The sequence below is a fragment of the Rhinoraja longicauda genome, chromosome 6 (genome assembly GCF_053455715.1).
Source record: "Rhinoraja longicauda isolate Sanriku21f chromosome 6, sRhiLon1.1, whole genome shotgun sequence".
NCBI classification, from domain to species: domain Eukaryota; kingdom Metazoa; phylum Chordata; class Chondrichthyes; order Rajiformes; family Arhynchobatidae; genus Rhinoraja; species Rhinoraja longicauda.
Genome location: NC_135958.1, coordinates 18,330,879 through 18,345,712, shown reverse-complemented (window position 1 = coordinate 18,345,712; position 14,834 = coordinate 18,330,879). Strand labels below are relative to the sequence as shown.

The 14,834-nt window shown below is 44.7% G+C and overlaps 1 protein-coding gene across 5 annotated transcripts in view; it reads right to left on the bottom strand.

The window, feature by feature from the left end:
- The window catches only part of LOC144594287 (RNA-binding Raly-like protein), a 735,788-nt gene that overhangs the window by 39,293 nt on the left and 681,661 nt on the right, over positions 1-14,834 (bottom strand). For all 5 annotated transcript variants that reach the window (XM_078400591.1, XM_078400592.1, XM_078400588.1 and 2 more), the window contains one exon: positions 5,098-5,258. In XM_078400591.1, the coding sequence (XP_078256717.1) occupies positions 5,098-5,258 (161 nt within the window). The remainder of the gene's footprint in view (positions 1-5,097; positions 5,259-14,834) is intronic.

The following is a 14,834-nucleotide window of genomic DNA, read 5'->3' as shown; positions in this document are numbered from 1 at the left end:
CGTCTCGTTACTGAGTGCCTGGGTGAGAAACTTCACCTGGAAACGTGGCGTTTACTTGTGTTATTCAGTGGAGTCATGGCAGAAGCATTTACTCACATAATATTCCATCAACGTCCAGTGCAGTTCTACCCATAGAATATCATGGTGTGCTGGTGATGCCCACCACTGTCAATGCTATTGAAGGATGAGAAATCAAACTCAAAGCAGAGCTTTGCCTGGGGTAAAGTGATCGATTCGAAGAAAGTGAAACACTTCATTGCAAAAGTGGCAGATTCAGTGTAAGTAAAGGGAGCAAAACAAATGTGTCCTTATTGCTTCAGAGCTGGTATCACCATTCGCCTCATGCCGTTTAGCGCTAGGACCAATGCCATTTGCCTGCTGCCCAGGGCAGTCAGGTCTCGTGGAAGCGCAAACCAGCCACTTACTTCCAACAGTCTCGGAGCATCGTCAGGGGCTGAATTGGAAGGGCACAATCCCATCGGATTCTCCCTAGATCAGGAAGTCCAGGCAAGAGGGTATCGATGCCTCTCCTCACCTGGGATGTATCGGGGGTGGGGGAGGAGAGAGGGTCAGGTTTGTGGAACGTCACAGTGTGGCCTTCACCTAGCCAGTTTGTGGAGATGCCAACCACCATCAATTAAGACAACTCTCCAGATACATCTGGGAGAACAAGTATCGACGGTTTTATACGAATACATTCTTTTCATTTGTCTTAAACATTTTCCTTTAGTCTGTATCAAATTATAAGAGATGAGCAAACAGCTGTTTGAGAACCTAAAAACTTTTCTCGAGGTCCCTCCAGTTACAGATCTTCACGGGTTTTGCTGAGGCAAAGCTTCTGTAGCAACTAGGAAAAGTGAGTGGTGCCCTGATAACTTGCCTATGAGGATGGCTCAGTTCATCTTTACAATTCAAACACAGGCGACATATTGTCAACTTCCACTGCCGACTGTGGACATCTCCTTGGTTTAAATTCTCATTCCCACCTTTACTTCAAACACCACTGCGCTTAAAGTGTTAAATATTAGTTTACTTTAAGGCAGCTAAATAAAAAATAGCTGACTTTTCCCTATTTTGCTATGCACTATTAATTTTGTATAATTGCATTTCATAATAGATTTCTCAAAAAAAAACACATGCATGAAAGCGAACATTTAATGAACGCACCATCTGCTTTCTCTGCAAGTGCACAGGAGCTTCTAATTAAGCCTCTTAAATTCCCATTTCAATTATGCAGCCTGAGTAAATCTGAAGTGCCACAGTTTCAGCATTGTGTTACTGATTCAACGAGGAAGGAAGGAAGAAGGCAGTTATGATGTTGCATCACTGCCTGGTTCAGCAACTCGAATGCCCAGGAATGAAGGAGATTGCCTGGTCCATCATTGGTACTGACCCCACCATTGAATGGATCGTCCAGAGGTGCTCCCTCAAAAAGGCAGCCAATGTCATCTGGGACCCCTGGCCCCACTCTTATTTCACTCATGCCACCAGGAAGAAGGGTATAGGATTCTGAAAACTGTAACAGCCAGGTTTAGGAACAGTTTCTTCCCAATGACCATCAGGTTATTGAACTCTTATGAACTCCAATTAAACTCCGAACGATGAACTGCCTTGGTAGCACTAGGGACTTTGGGCTTTGCTTTGTTTCTGCACCTTTTTGTTCTTGTTTATTTATTAAACTTTTTTTTTGCTTGTTTATTATATTACATATTACTAATTGTGTTTGCAAACTTGCTGTGCAAGTAGGAATTTCATTCTTCCGTTTCGGAACACATATCAATAAAAAAATCTTGACTCTTGGGTACTTTAGCATTGGATTATCAAATGACACGTTAAGTTTAAGAACAAGGGCTCTGAATTAACTGCTCTTCCGGGGACTCGGTAGCTCACTCTCGTAGTCTGGGACACATATGAGTTGGAAAGAATGGGGTGATCTTACTGAAACATACAAGATCCTGAGGGAACATGGCAGGATAGATTATGATACGTTTCCATCGGTGGGAGAGTCATAGGTGAGGGGATGCAGTTACAAGGGGGCTGGCCATTTCAAATGGAGGCGTGTAGAAATGCCTTTGCTACAAGTGGGACGAATCTGTGGAATTAATTTCCCAGTGAGTTTGTGAGGCTGGATCATTGGAAGTACTTCAGGCGGAGGCAGATATAAAGGTTTAAAAGATCAGGGTTTAAGGACTATGGGGAACCAGTGGGGAGGATGAGTTGAGGCCTGGGTTAGATCAGCCATGATCATATTGAACAGTGGGGCAGGCTTAGGCTTGCTCATGCACCCATTTTCTTGTGTTCTTGTACCTCCTCATATTAAATCACAGCGACCACATTGGCCAATGCAAGAGTTTGTTCACAAATAAAGTCTCAATCTGATGCCTTGTGGGCGCCATTTGGTGGAGAAAAGAAACTTCGTAGCTCCCAGTGAGGGAAAGCCGCAGCAGGGAGAGAAGACCTTGTGAAAAATGGGGGAGGAGCATTGGGTTGCCAGCTGACATGACCTCTCACAGCTGATCAGAATCCATCATTGATTATACGATACACCCAACTTTACATCACCCAACCCTCCCACCGTAATTGGCCAAAACATTTTTAATGCCTCTTCTTCCACTGACCTTGGAAGTGTCATCATCTGAGTGAACAAAGTCACCTCATTACTAACTTAAACAGGCGACCCATTATTTGTTAGACAGTGACCCCAGTTTTAGATAGTCTCACATGAGGAAAGATCTTTTTGTAAAAACATTTGAAAATATTTTAACATGAGCGTCTCTCTTTCCCAGTTCTGATGAAGGTTCAACTCTCTTTCTCTTGCAACAGATGTGGCCCAACCTGCTGAAAGTCCCTCCCCAGTATGGTATGGGGGACTTCACTTTACACCGTTTCTGTTTCAGATTTTTAGTATCTGCAGTTTTATTTAAATGTTTACTTCAGGAACGGCCATCGACCAGCAGCCAGTTCCCAAAGCCAGATAATCACACAGCTGCTCCACAGTCACCAATGTATCAGCAGACGTCATTAAACCAGGAACTAGAATAGGAGCTCATTTACCAGCTGACAGAAGCTGATCAAACCTACTTACCAGCGCCAATCAAACCAATGACCAGAGCTAATCCACCATGCAAAAAAGATCTCAAATCAACTGACAAGGAGTTCAGTCACCAAACAAGAGAAGCTCATCAACGAACCACGTGGAGCTTGCCAACCAACCAAGAGGAGCTCTTCCAACTGACCACCAGGAGCTTGCCTAACAACTGAGGGGAGTTAATAAACTACCCAAATAAAGCACAAACCAACACGAGCTCATCAACTGACTCATTGGAGCTTGCTGAACCAACTGTGTAGGAAGGAACTGCAGATGCCGGTTTACACCGAAGATAGACACAAAATGCTGGAGTAACTCAGCAGGACAGGCAGCATCTCTGGAGAGATGGTGAGAGGTATATGCAGGGTAGATATTCAAAATCTTTCCCATGGTCTCGACCCGAAACATCACCCATTCCTTCTCTCCAGCGATGCTGCCTGTCCCGCTGAGTTATTCCAGCATTTTGTGCCAATCTTTGCCAAGCCAACTGACATGACCTCATTAACTAACCAACAGGAGCTCGTCAATCAACCAACAGGGATCTTTTTTATGCCAACTAATCAAACAGACGAATAAGAGGTAGATTAATCAACTGACAGGTTAATTCAATGAACTGCAAACAGTAATGCAAACCAGCTGACTGGAATGAAAGAAATTAACCAACAGAACTGGGCACCATCCAGCAGTAGCTGGTAAATCAACCTCAAGGAGCTACATTAACCAATGGTCAGGAGCTAAACAAACCTGCTGGAGTGAGTCAAATGACAGATCTAATGAATCAATTGACAGGAAGTAAACATAGAAATATAGAAAATAGGTGCAGGAGTCGGCCATCCGAGCCAGCACCGCCATTCAATGTGATCATGGCTGATCATCCACAATCAGTACCCCGTTCTGGCCTTTTCCCCCTATCGCTTGATTCACTTAGCCCAAAGAGCTAAATCTAACTCTCTCTTGAAACGTAGATAAACAAACCAAGTTTGTTCACTAAGCTAACAAAATGACTGAGCTTCTCAACCAAGCAACGTGATCCAGACAAACCAACAAACATATCTGGCGAACATAAAACTACATCTATCCTCAAAATAACGAGAATTAATCAATCATCCAACTAGAGCCAGCTAACTATCTGAAAATGTTGCTCAATCTACCACTGCACAAAGTGACCAGAGCTGTTCTCCAAGAACTATGGTCTACATAGTCTGGACTCTCCGAAGACTGGAAACATGATCTTTAGTAATACCAACTCTGCAATTGCACTGTGGAGAATGCAGGGGAGGTGCAGCAGGGTGTCGCCTGCTTTGGAGGTTCTTAGTTATAGAGACAGAGATTGGGTAGGCTGGGCTTATTTTCTCTGGAGTGAAAGAGGCTGTGGTGTGACCTGATATGTTTATAGGATTATGAGAGGTATATGTAGGGTAGATATTCAAAGTCGTTCCCATGGTAGGGCTATCAAAAACAAGAGGGCATATGTTTAATAAGAGGAGGGAGTTTTAAAGGAGACCTGAGGTGTAAGTTTTTATTATTATGATGATGATAATACTTTATGATGACTTTACTACACAACGAACAGATGATATCTTGAATGTGGTACCAGAGGAGGAGGAGGAATTAAATACAGTGAATATGTTTAAGAGCCATTTAGCCAGACATTTAAATAGGCAAGGCACTGAAGGATATGATCCGACTGCAGTAATTGGCTGGCATCGATGTAGAGTGCCAATAGGTCTGTTTCAGTGTGTATGGCTCCGATTCTACCTGCACATTCTGTTTTTTCCTTTCACCAGTTCAGGTTCACCAACCTGAACTTCATTCACCTTCTACACACCTTCTCTCCTTCCTTTTCTCCTTCCGGAAGGAGAGAAGGACCAATTCTCTCCGTCTCCCCAGTGCTGTCGTACTGGCTGTGTTTGTGAATATTGAACAATCCCTTGCACCGTGTCAACCAAACTATTGAGTCCATCTCAATGACTCCACCACACAGGAAGAGTTCAAACACATTCCCTCACATTTTGTCCCAGATGTTGGGGCTGGAGCCGCGGTCGTCCGTAGGCCACTCTTCACGGGAAAGCTGCTTTTGCTTCTGCGGGGGACAGGGACCATGATGCGTTGGCGTTTGACAGCAGGCACCACCCGGCTTGGTGGGGGGACTCTGTGGTAGTCGTACATCCTGTGAAAGGAAAGCAGAGTTGAGTCAAAGGCACAGGAATGCGAGCGGAGCCTCATAACAAGAGGGGCTCAGCTCGCAATGATCTCGAGGGCAAATACATTAGTTGTCAGTCCATGGCCTGTAAAGATTAGTTGGTCACAGCTCAGATCATGATACACAAGAACACAAAAAAAGTAAGAGCAGGGTAGTCCACTCGGCCCCTCACGCCTGTCCTGTAATTTAATATGTTCGTATGCTGGATTCAACTCTCTTTCTGTGGCAGTTCCCCATTGTCCTCAATTCCTCGACCTTTCAAATATTTATCTACCTCCACCTTAAATGTACCTGAATGTACCATAATAAATTAAGGCTATTGAAGCTTTCACAATGAAAGGAAAAATTATTCCTTGTAACTCAAGAATCACCCCTTCTGGACACAGTAACACTCTGATAAGCTATCACCCTTAAGATTTTGATGGTGCTGGATGACAGATTTCCTTGACTATCGAACATTACTTCGACACACTTTTATTGCACGGTTTTTTAACCTGTGACACAGTAGCAAAATAGGTTTACCAGTGAATTTGGTGAGTTTAAAGGGAGCAGGAAATACAACCCCAGTGCATTTCAGCCCACTTCTGGCCACAAACCCTGATCCACAGTGTTTCCCAGCCCTGCCCTCGGCTGCAGATCCTGGTGCCAGCTCTGACTACACACTGCTGCAGACTAATGTGTGAACCAGATGTGGCACTGTTGAGATTTCTAAACAATCGATGCCGGATTATTGGAATTTTACTGTAACTCAGGTGTCCAGCACATTTTGTCTGAATTTCCAAAATGATATGCAAAGGAACCTAGAGTGCTGTGTGCAGTTTTGCTCTCCAAATTTGAGGAAGGATATTCTTGCTATTGAGGGCGTGCAGCGTAGGTTTACTAGGTTAATTCCCGGAATGGCGGGACTGTCATATGTTGAAAGACTGGAGCGACTAGGCTTGTATACACTGGAATTTAGAAGGATGAGAGGAGATCTTATCGAAACATAAAAGATTATTAAGGGGTTGGACACGTTAGAGGCAGGAAACATGTTCCCAATGTTGGGGGAAGTCCAGAACCAGGGGCTACAGTTTGAGAATAAGGGGTGGGCCATTTAGAATGGAGATGAGGAAAAACTTTTTCAGTCAGAGAGTTGTAAATCTGTGGAATTCTCTGCCTCAGAAGGCAGTGGAGGCTAGTTCTCTGAATGCATTCAAGAGAGAGCTAGATAGAGCTCTTAAGGATAGCGGAGTCAGGGGGTATGGGGAGAAGGCGGGAACGGGGCACTGATTGCGAATGATCAGCCATGATCACATTGAATGTTGGTGCTGGCTCGAAGGACCGAATGGCCTACTCCTGCACCTATTGTCTATTGTCTATTGAAAATATTTAAACCACTTGGATGCTTTCAGATCACCTCAAGTTCCACACTGTGTCTGCCACGAAAAATGGCTGGCATGACAGTGCAGCTAAAACAGCCATTGCCTCACAGTACCGGAGATACGGGTTCAATCCTGACCCCTGGGGCTGTCTGCGTGAAGTTTGTACACTCTCTCTGTGACACATGGTTTCCCCCCAGGTGTTCTGGTTTACTCTCACATCCCAAAGATGTGCAGATTGATAGGTTAAGTGTCCACTGTAAATTATTCCCTCGCGTGTAGGTGAATGGTAGAAACTGGGGAAATTGACGGGAATGTGGTAAGAAATAAAAATGGGATTAATGTAGGATTAGGGTAAATGTGTGACATGCTGAGTTTCTCCAGCAGTTTCTTTTTGATTCAGATTCCAGCATCTGCAATATTTTGTACCTCCTGTACACAGAATCGAGTTGTCCAAAAGATCATGTACAGTACACTCAGACTTCACGGAGTGCCTTAAATCAGACACTGCTCACTTGACACCTGGTTCAAATGCAGCCCAGATGAGGGAAACTTCCAGCACTCTTTGTGTAAAAATAGTTACCCCTCAGGTTCCTATTAAATCTTTCTCCCCTCACCTTAAACCAATGTCCTCTGGTTCTCAATTCCCCTATTCTGGGCAAAAGACTCTCATGACCTTGTACACCTTCTTTCAGATCACCCCTCATCCTCCTGCGCTCCAAGGAATAAAATCCTAGCCTGCTCAACCTCTCTCTATAGTTCAGGGCCTTGAGTCCTGGCAACATCCTGGTAAACCTTCTCTGCACCCTTTCAAGCTTGACAACATCTTTCCTATATGGTAACCAAAACTGAAAACAATACTCTAAATGTGGCCTCATCAATGTCTTATATAACTGTAACATAGCATCCGGACTTCTATACTCAATACTCTAACAGATGAAGGCCAATGTGCCAAAAGCCTTATTGACCCCCCTATCTACCTATGATGCCACTTTCAAGGCTACTCTAGCTCATTTTCAAGGCTAATGATAACCATCAGGCCATTGATAACAGGGGATTCAGTGATGGAAAAACCATCTTGATAAGCAAGAGGAGATTGTGGAGTTGACCAGCCACAATCTTATTAAAACGTGGCACAGGCTCGAGACGTCCAATGTGTAAGAAAGAACTGCAGATGCTGGTTTAAATCGAAGGTAGACACAAAATGCTGGAGTAACTCAGCAGGACAGGCAGCATCTCTGGAGAGAAGGAATGGGTGACGTTTTGGGTCAAGTCCCTTCTTCAGTCTTTAGAAGGGTCTCGACCTGAAATGTCACCCATTCCTTCTCTCCAGAAATGCTGCCTGTCCCGCTGAGTTACTCCAGCATTTTGTGTCTACCTTCGAGACGTCTAATGTTCAATTTCTGGTGCTAATTTGTATATTCATGTGGATATTCTCAATTTACCTGGCATTCTTAACCTTCAGAGAAACAAAGCCGTCATTTGTTTCTTTCTGAAATGTGCATGAAATCAGACCATGATTAAGTGTCACCCTGCCTGCTGATCCCTCTGCTGACCCCTCTGCTGACCCCTCTGCTGACCCCTCTGCTGACCACTGAGGGTGGCATAGACTGTCTTGTCTTGTGTTCAATTATGTTTAAGTATTTTCACATGTGTGTCACTATCATTAGTGCTACCTATTGAGTTCCCTATTTAAGTGCTGATGTTTGTCTTTGCTCATTCTTGGATTTTTTTTCCACCCATGTTGAGCCTTGTACTCTTGTGTATTAGGATTCTGGTAAAAAAGCCATATTTTAGTACTCCTGGCTCCTGTGTCTTCTATGCCCTTGGATCTACTCATCTCATGACATTGTTACAGCAAGAATGAGCCAAACCTGGACCCAGCAGATTAACCACCCCCGTGCTACTCTGACCATCCAAGGTGCCATGACCGGGAGGCACAAACAGCTACTTGGCATTCTCCACAATCTGCAGTCTTTGACTGTAACCTTCCAGCAGAACCAGTCACGGGTGAATCCAACACCAGTGGTGGTGCCCAGTTCAGCCCCCCTTCTTACCCAACCATCATCTTTAGAATATAATAATAATAATAATAGGTGTATTGGTGGGCTAACATTAGTCAAATGTCTCAACATGTGCAGTTGAGACTAGATCGGAACTTGGACTTGGCACAAACGTATTTACTTCTTAACAAACATTGATCTTTACAGATGGTATCTGAGGAGAAGAAATTTCTGTTGCTGTTCATCTGAAACTGAATAAAACATATCTAAGTATACTGAGCTGACAGGTTAATGATGTTCAAGCATGGTTGGCAAAAGCTGTGACATAAATTGCACATTATAGCTTTAAAAGATGAATCTTTATCAAGAAGCAGCATAGCAGTTTAGAGTTGGGTGAAAAATAGGTTATGGTACATAGCGGATCTATTAACCATCTTGACTAGATTATACAGATAATCAACACATCAATTCTCTCCATGGTGCGCTGATTAAAACTGAACACTTTTATTTCTCCAATTATTTGCTCCTGACGACATTAACAGTTTGCTGTTGTAGAGTTCCTCTGGTACACCAGCCACCCCAAGGACCATTCTTTGACGTATGAGTGAGCACAGGTGACCTACAGGGGTGGGAAGGTACCAGAGCGATTCCAAACTCTGCACACAAAATTGCCAAAGGGATTTGCAGCATGGAGCTAAGTGTAGTTGATTGAGGGTCTTTGGAACGGGGAACATACTGCCAAGAGGGTGGTGGAGGACTTGGATTGGCAAGGTACAGAAGGATATGAACCAACCACTGATGGTGTCATGGGAGACACCATCTTAAGAGGTGAAGACTGTGCTCCTGCTGCCCTTTGAGGAAAAGAGCAGCAGGACTCACCACAGACTCACCAAGCCTCTGAGAGAAAGAGAAATGTATGTGGGCATGTGAACTGCCGCAGAGACAACGGGGAAAGCACCTTTAGAGGATGCACAGTTTAGAGGGTCACAGTTTAAGGATAAGGGGGAAGTCTTTTAGGACCGAGATGAGAACGTTTTTTTTCACACAGAGTGGTGAATCTGTGGAATTCTCTGCCACAGAAGGTAGTTGAGGCCAGTTAATTGGTTATATTTAAGAGGGAGTTAGATGTGGCCCTTGTGGCTAAAGGGATCGGGGGTATGGAGAGAAGGCAGGTACGGGATACTGAGTTGGATGATCAGCCATGATCATATTGAATGGCGGTGCGTACAGGCTCGAAGGGCCGAATGGCCTACTCCTGCACCTATTTTCTATGTTTCTATGCACCATGACCAGGAGATGCCGGCCACAGATCTGCTGCTGCCGTGCACCCTCCAGGCTTCTCAGTTCAAATACACGTGGCGATGTGTGTATTGTGGGTGGACAGAGGAAACAATTTGCGGATGTGCTCCAGACCTCCACTGACATTGGCAACCTCTGTCCCAGGAGCACTAAGAGTGGAGATGGAGTATTTGGGATAGGATCGACCATCCCAAGCCTGTGCATCACAAGCACATATAACAATGGCTGAACATGCTGCACTAACGCACAAAATATCCATGCACCCACACCATGTCACTACCTTCCGCCTCATTTGTGGTTCCAACATAAGCCTCATCAGGCAGCTCAGTACCCATAAAAGTGGAGTTAACCTTGATCCAGAAGGTAACTGATGGCAGTCTAACCTGACCACTAGAATGGTGCCTCCTACATCAAGCTCCAAAAACTGGGTGCATTTTAAACCCCCAAACACCTGTGGTACCATCCCATTTCCAGCTCCCACCTCTAAACTACCTGACTGCTGTCTCAGCACATAGAGGAAATAAGTTAGATTAAATGCCAAGCCTCTTTCGTAATGAAAAGAGTTAATGGAATTGTGTGCCAGATAAAATTGAAAGAGCAAATAGCACCAACTCCAGGCTGACAAGCTACCCAGACAGCTGTGATGAGAATTCAATTGCTCTGGATGCAGTGTGAAGATGGATTAAGTGAGTTTAATGTGAGTCATATTGATTAGCTGCCCAGTACAAAGACAAATATGTTGATATTGGAAAAACTTGGATTGGTATCAATACACCACTCTGCAAATACAAAGAGACATCAACTACAATCCATCCCGATAGCTCATACTTTATTCATTGTTCCAACGTTCCCAATGACTAACTTACCAGGCAGTCAATGTGAATGCACGGCCCTTATTTGGGAAATCATTTGGAATTGAACTGAATGGATTAATGACCAAAGGCCAAGACAACTATTACAGTTGTTAAATATTACAGCATTTACTAATGTTCTAAATCTAAATGTTCTGTGGTTGTGTTAGTCCATCTGCCAGGGTATCTGCCAGGGTATCTGCCAGGGTATCTGCCAGGGTATCTGCCAGTACAGTTCAGTGGCAGAGCAGCTTCGTGACTCACAATCCTGACCTCCTGCGCTGCCACTGCGGAATGTGCACATTTTCCCTGTGACTCTGCAGTTCCCTCTTGAGTGCTCCTGTTTTGTTTCCCTAAGAGGGCCAGGTTAATAAGGCGATTGTAAATTCCCCCTCGTGAGGAGGTGAGGGATCTGCGGAGTTGATGGGAACGTGGGGATAATAAAGTGGGAGATGTGTGAATGGGTGCTTGACGGTCGGCATGGACTTGGTGGGCCGAAGGGGTTACTGCAGTGCGGTGCTATATAACTGATTTAGGAGAGCAGAGACTCACTTGAACTGTCCAGTGCTTCCAGGAATTTTGGATTCTTTGGAGTATCATGTTTATTGTCATATACACAAGAATGGGAGGTACAGGTACAATGAATAGTCTTGCTTGTAGTAAGTAGCATCAAAGACACACACTCAAACCAAGATTTAAAAACACAGTATACATAAATTATACATAACATTTTAAAAGAAAGAAAATTGTAAAAGTTCAAGACATTAGAGTAAAAACATAATTAGAAATAAACCAAGTCCATGCCAGTGCAAAAGATGAGACTTAAGTGCTCTGTTGTCGTGTTGGGAACTGCGTTATGTGAATTGGCTCAAGAACCTGGTAATTGTGGGGAGGTAACTGTACCTGAACCTGGTCATGCAGGACGTCTGGAACTCCTACTCCTAACGGTAGCAGTGAGAAAAGGGCAGGGCTTAATGATAGATGCTGCCTTCTTGAGGCAGCGTCTCATGTAGAAGCTTTCAATGGAGGGTGGGAAGGGTGGGAGGGGTCCAGTGATCGACTGGGCTGAGTCCACCACTCTATACCCCAGCGTGTTTAGGGTGCACAGTTACATCAGGTTTATACTCAAGGTCTTAAAGTTTGAAGACTTGCAGTGTTTTAGGTAAAGCTTCATGTACTCTTATGAAAAGCATCAACAGCTTGTGGAGTTTCGAGGAGCTTTTTTAAAAACTACAAGGGCTGAGCAGAAACTCAGGCTGCCTGAGAGCACAAGCTAATCACGTTGTGTTCTATCTGTATAAGCAAACTGGGTGAATTTTTCTATAACAACACAGTGGACTGTGGAGTTGCAAATCAACTTTGCACAGAGAAAGCAATTACAATTCAAGTGCCCGGGGCATCTTACCAGAGGTGGCAGTACGCCTGAATGGGCACGTATTGGGAAGGAAGTGGCTGACACAAGCAGTACAAAATGTTTAAATCATCAATGTCAGCAACAGCAACAAAAAAAAACAGACTGCTGGAGGAACTCAGCAGGTTGAGCAGCATCTCTCGGGGATAGGGATTGTGGGCATTTTGGATCGAGACCCTGCATCAAGAGTGAGAGGGAAGTTAGGTGGTGTAAAGAAGAGATGGGGAAAGGGTGAGGCAGGGTTCAATGATAGGACCAGTAGGAAATTAACCAGTTGGTTTCATCCCATTGTTGCAGCCAATTACTGAAGGCACTAATTCTTTACTACTCAGCTGTAGTCAGGGCCATTGGGTAGCTCTTGCAGTATATCGGATTCGTGTGGAGATAAACGTCTGATGAGAGACATGCCCAGAGCTAATGCTGGTCCATTATACTGAGACATATAAAGGAAGTTGGCTGTGCATTGAGTGTTCGTGAGTCAGAGGGGCAGGGAGGGGGAGGGAGGGGGAGGGAGGGGGGGGAGGCGGATGGTCTTGACTCCATGCTGCGACTCCTGGGCATATGTGAGAAGCCTTGCCAACTCCTGCCCCCAGAAGGACACCCACCAGAATTGATTCAGATTGTTATTCCCCTGCACCAAACTCATACAGCGAGGCGGGCAAGATTTTGCCCCTCCTGTCACTGCTGATCATTGTACTGAACCAGGCTCCAGTATGCTGAATTATTTAAGTGAAAAAGAAATTAAAACTCAACCCACCATTATGGGAGGATTGCAATTTGTCATAATAATCAGTTCTTGTTCTCCAGGGATCTGAATGAAGAGTGATCTATTCTGCTTTCATTTCCAGTCTGGCCCCTGTTTCTGCAGCCATCAGCAGCCCTGCTTGGCCGGCTCCGAGCAGCTAATGTTCATCTGTTAAAGTCACAGCGCCATCCAGAACAGAACCATCCCCTCTGGTCCACCGGGTCCACACTGGCCACCAACTACTCATTTGCACTAATCCCATTCCATTCTCCCCACTTTTCCAACAACTCCCCCCAGATTCTACAATTTAAGAATCAAGCCAAGAGTGTGTAATTATCATAAGCACCAGGAAGGGAACAGGAAAATTCTGAAGAAGGGTCTCGACTCGAAAAGTCACCCATTCCTCCTCTCCGGAGATGCTGCCTGTCCCGCTGAGTTACTCCAGCTTTTTGTGTCTATCTTCAGTTGAAACCAGCACCTGCAGTTCCTTCCTACACAGGAAAATTGTTACTTGCTGCGGATTTACAGGCACATTTAACTCAACAACACAAGTAAATGTATAATAATACAATAAATTATCAGCCATACGAGGTAACCAGACTATAAATGTGTAAGCCAAAGTATGTAGTGCAACCGATACAAGGTCTAGAGGAGGAGGTTGCTTGGTAGAGTTGTGGTTAGAGTTGTGCAGTGTGGTCTACACTCGAGTGGCAATTTACCGTGGTCATCTAATCTACCAACTTGCACGTCTTTGGGATGCGAGAGGAATCTGGAGCACCCAGAGGACGCCCACATGATGACAGGGAGAATTTACAAACTCTACACGGACAGCACCCGAGGTCAGAATTGAACCTGGACTTCTGATGGTGTGAGGCAGCAGCTTCAGGTAAGTAACCCTGCAGAACAATAATATTATACACCAGGTTATGCACAGAGCTTGAATTGAGATGCCTCCAGGATCAGTAATACTGTGCATTGAGGAACTGACGAAACCTGGACAGTAATTCACAACACTGAGCCCCTCAGATACAATGTGTGTGAAGGTGACTCTGAACTTCCAGTTACTTGTCACTTCGTTCTCCACCTCATTTGATCATTCTGTCTTCGGTCCTCTTCTGTTCCAATGAAACCCAACATAAGCCTGAGGAGCACCACCCTGTCTTCTATCATTGTGGCCCTTGGGACTCACTGCTGACTTCAACAACTCTGGGTAACTAGTCTCTCATCCTCGTTGCAGAGCTGGTCAGTCCCAATACAAGGCCATCCACCTGTATTATAAACTCAATTTTCCTCCCTTCAAGATATTTACAGCATTCTCAATTGTTTCAGACTTCCAGCAAACACTGGGCCTGCATCTCACAATTTCGGCACGTTTTCCCCACTTTCTAGCACACTCAATCATTTCCCTCTGTTTACATTCCTCAAGGCAGTTCTGCTGTGGATACAAAGCATTCATCACCGCTTCTTGGACTGCACCAACGGCGCTGCTGTCATCTGCACAATCATGGTCTCCACCCTATCACCAAACCCTCCCACTCTCTGCAAAAACACACACTCGTTTTCTTGTTCTTCCAGTTCTAATGAGGGGGCCTCGACTGGAACATTAACACTTGCTTCTTTCAGACTGCATGTGTGTTACCAGGATTTTGAGAATTTTGCTGTTAATTGTCATTCAAATAACACCTGTTTCACCCACGTTCCTCAGGGGAGAAAAGGTTCTGTCCTAAACAGGTCTGGTCTGTATGTGACCAAAGACTGACCCTGAGTATGCAGACACAAGGAACAGCAGATGCTGGTATCTTGAGCAAAACCCAAAGTGCTGGAGGAAGTCAGCGGGTCTAGTAGTATCTATGGCGATAATGGACGGATGATGTTT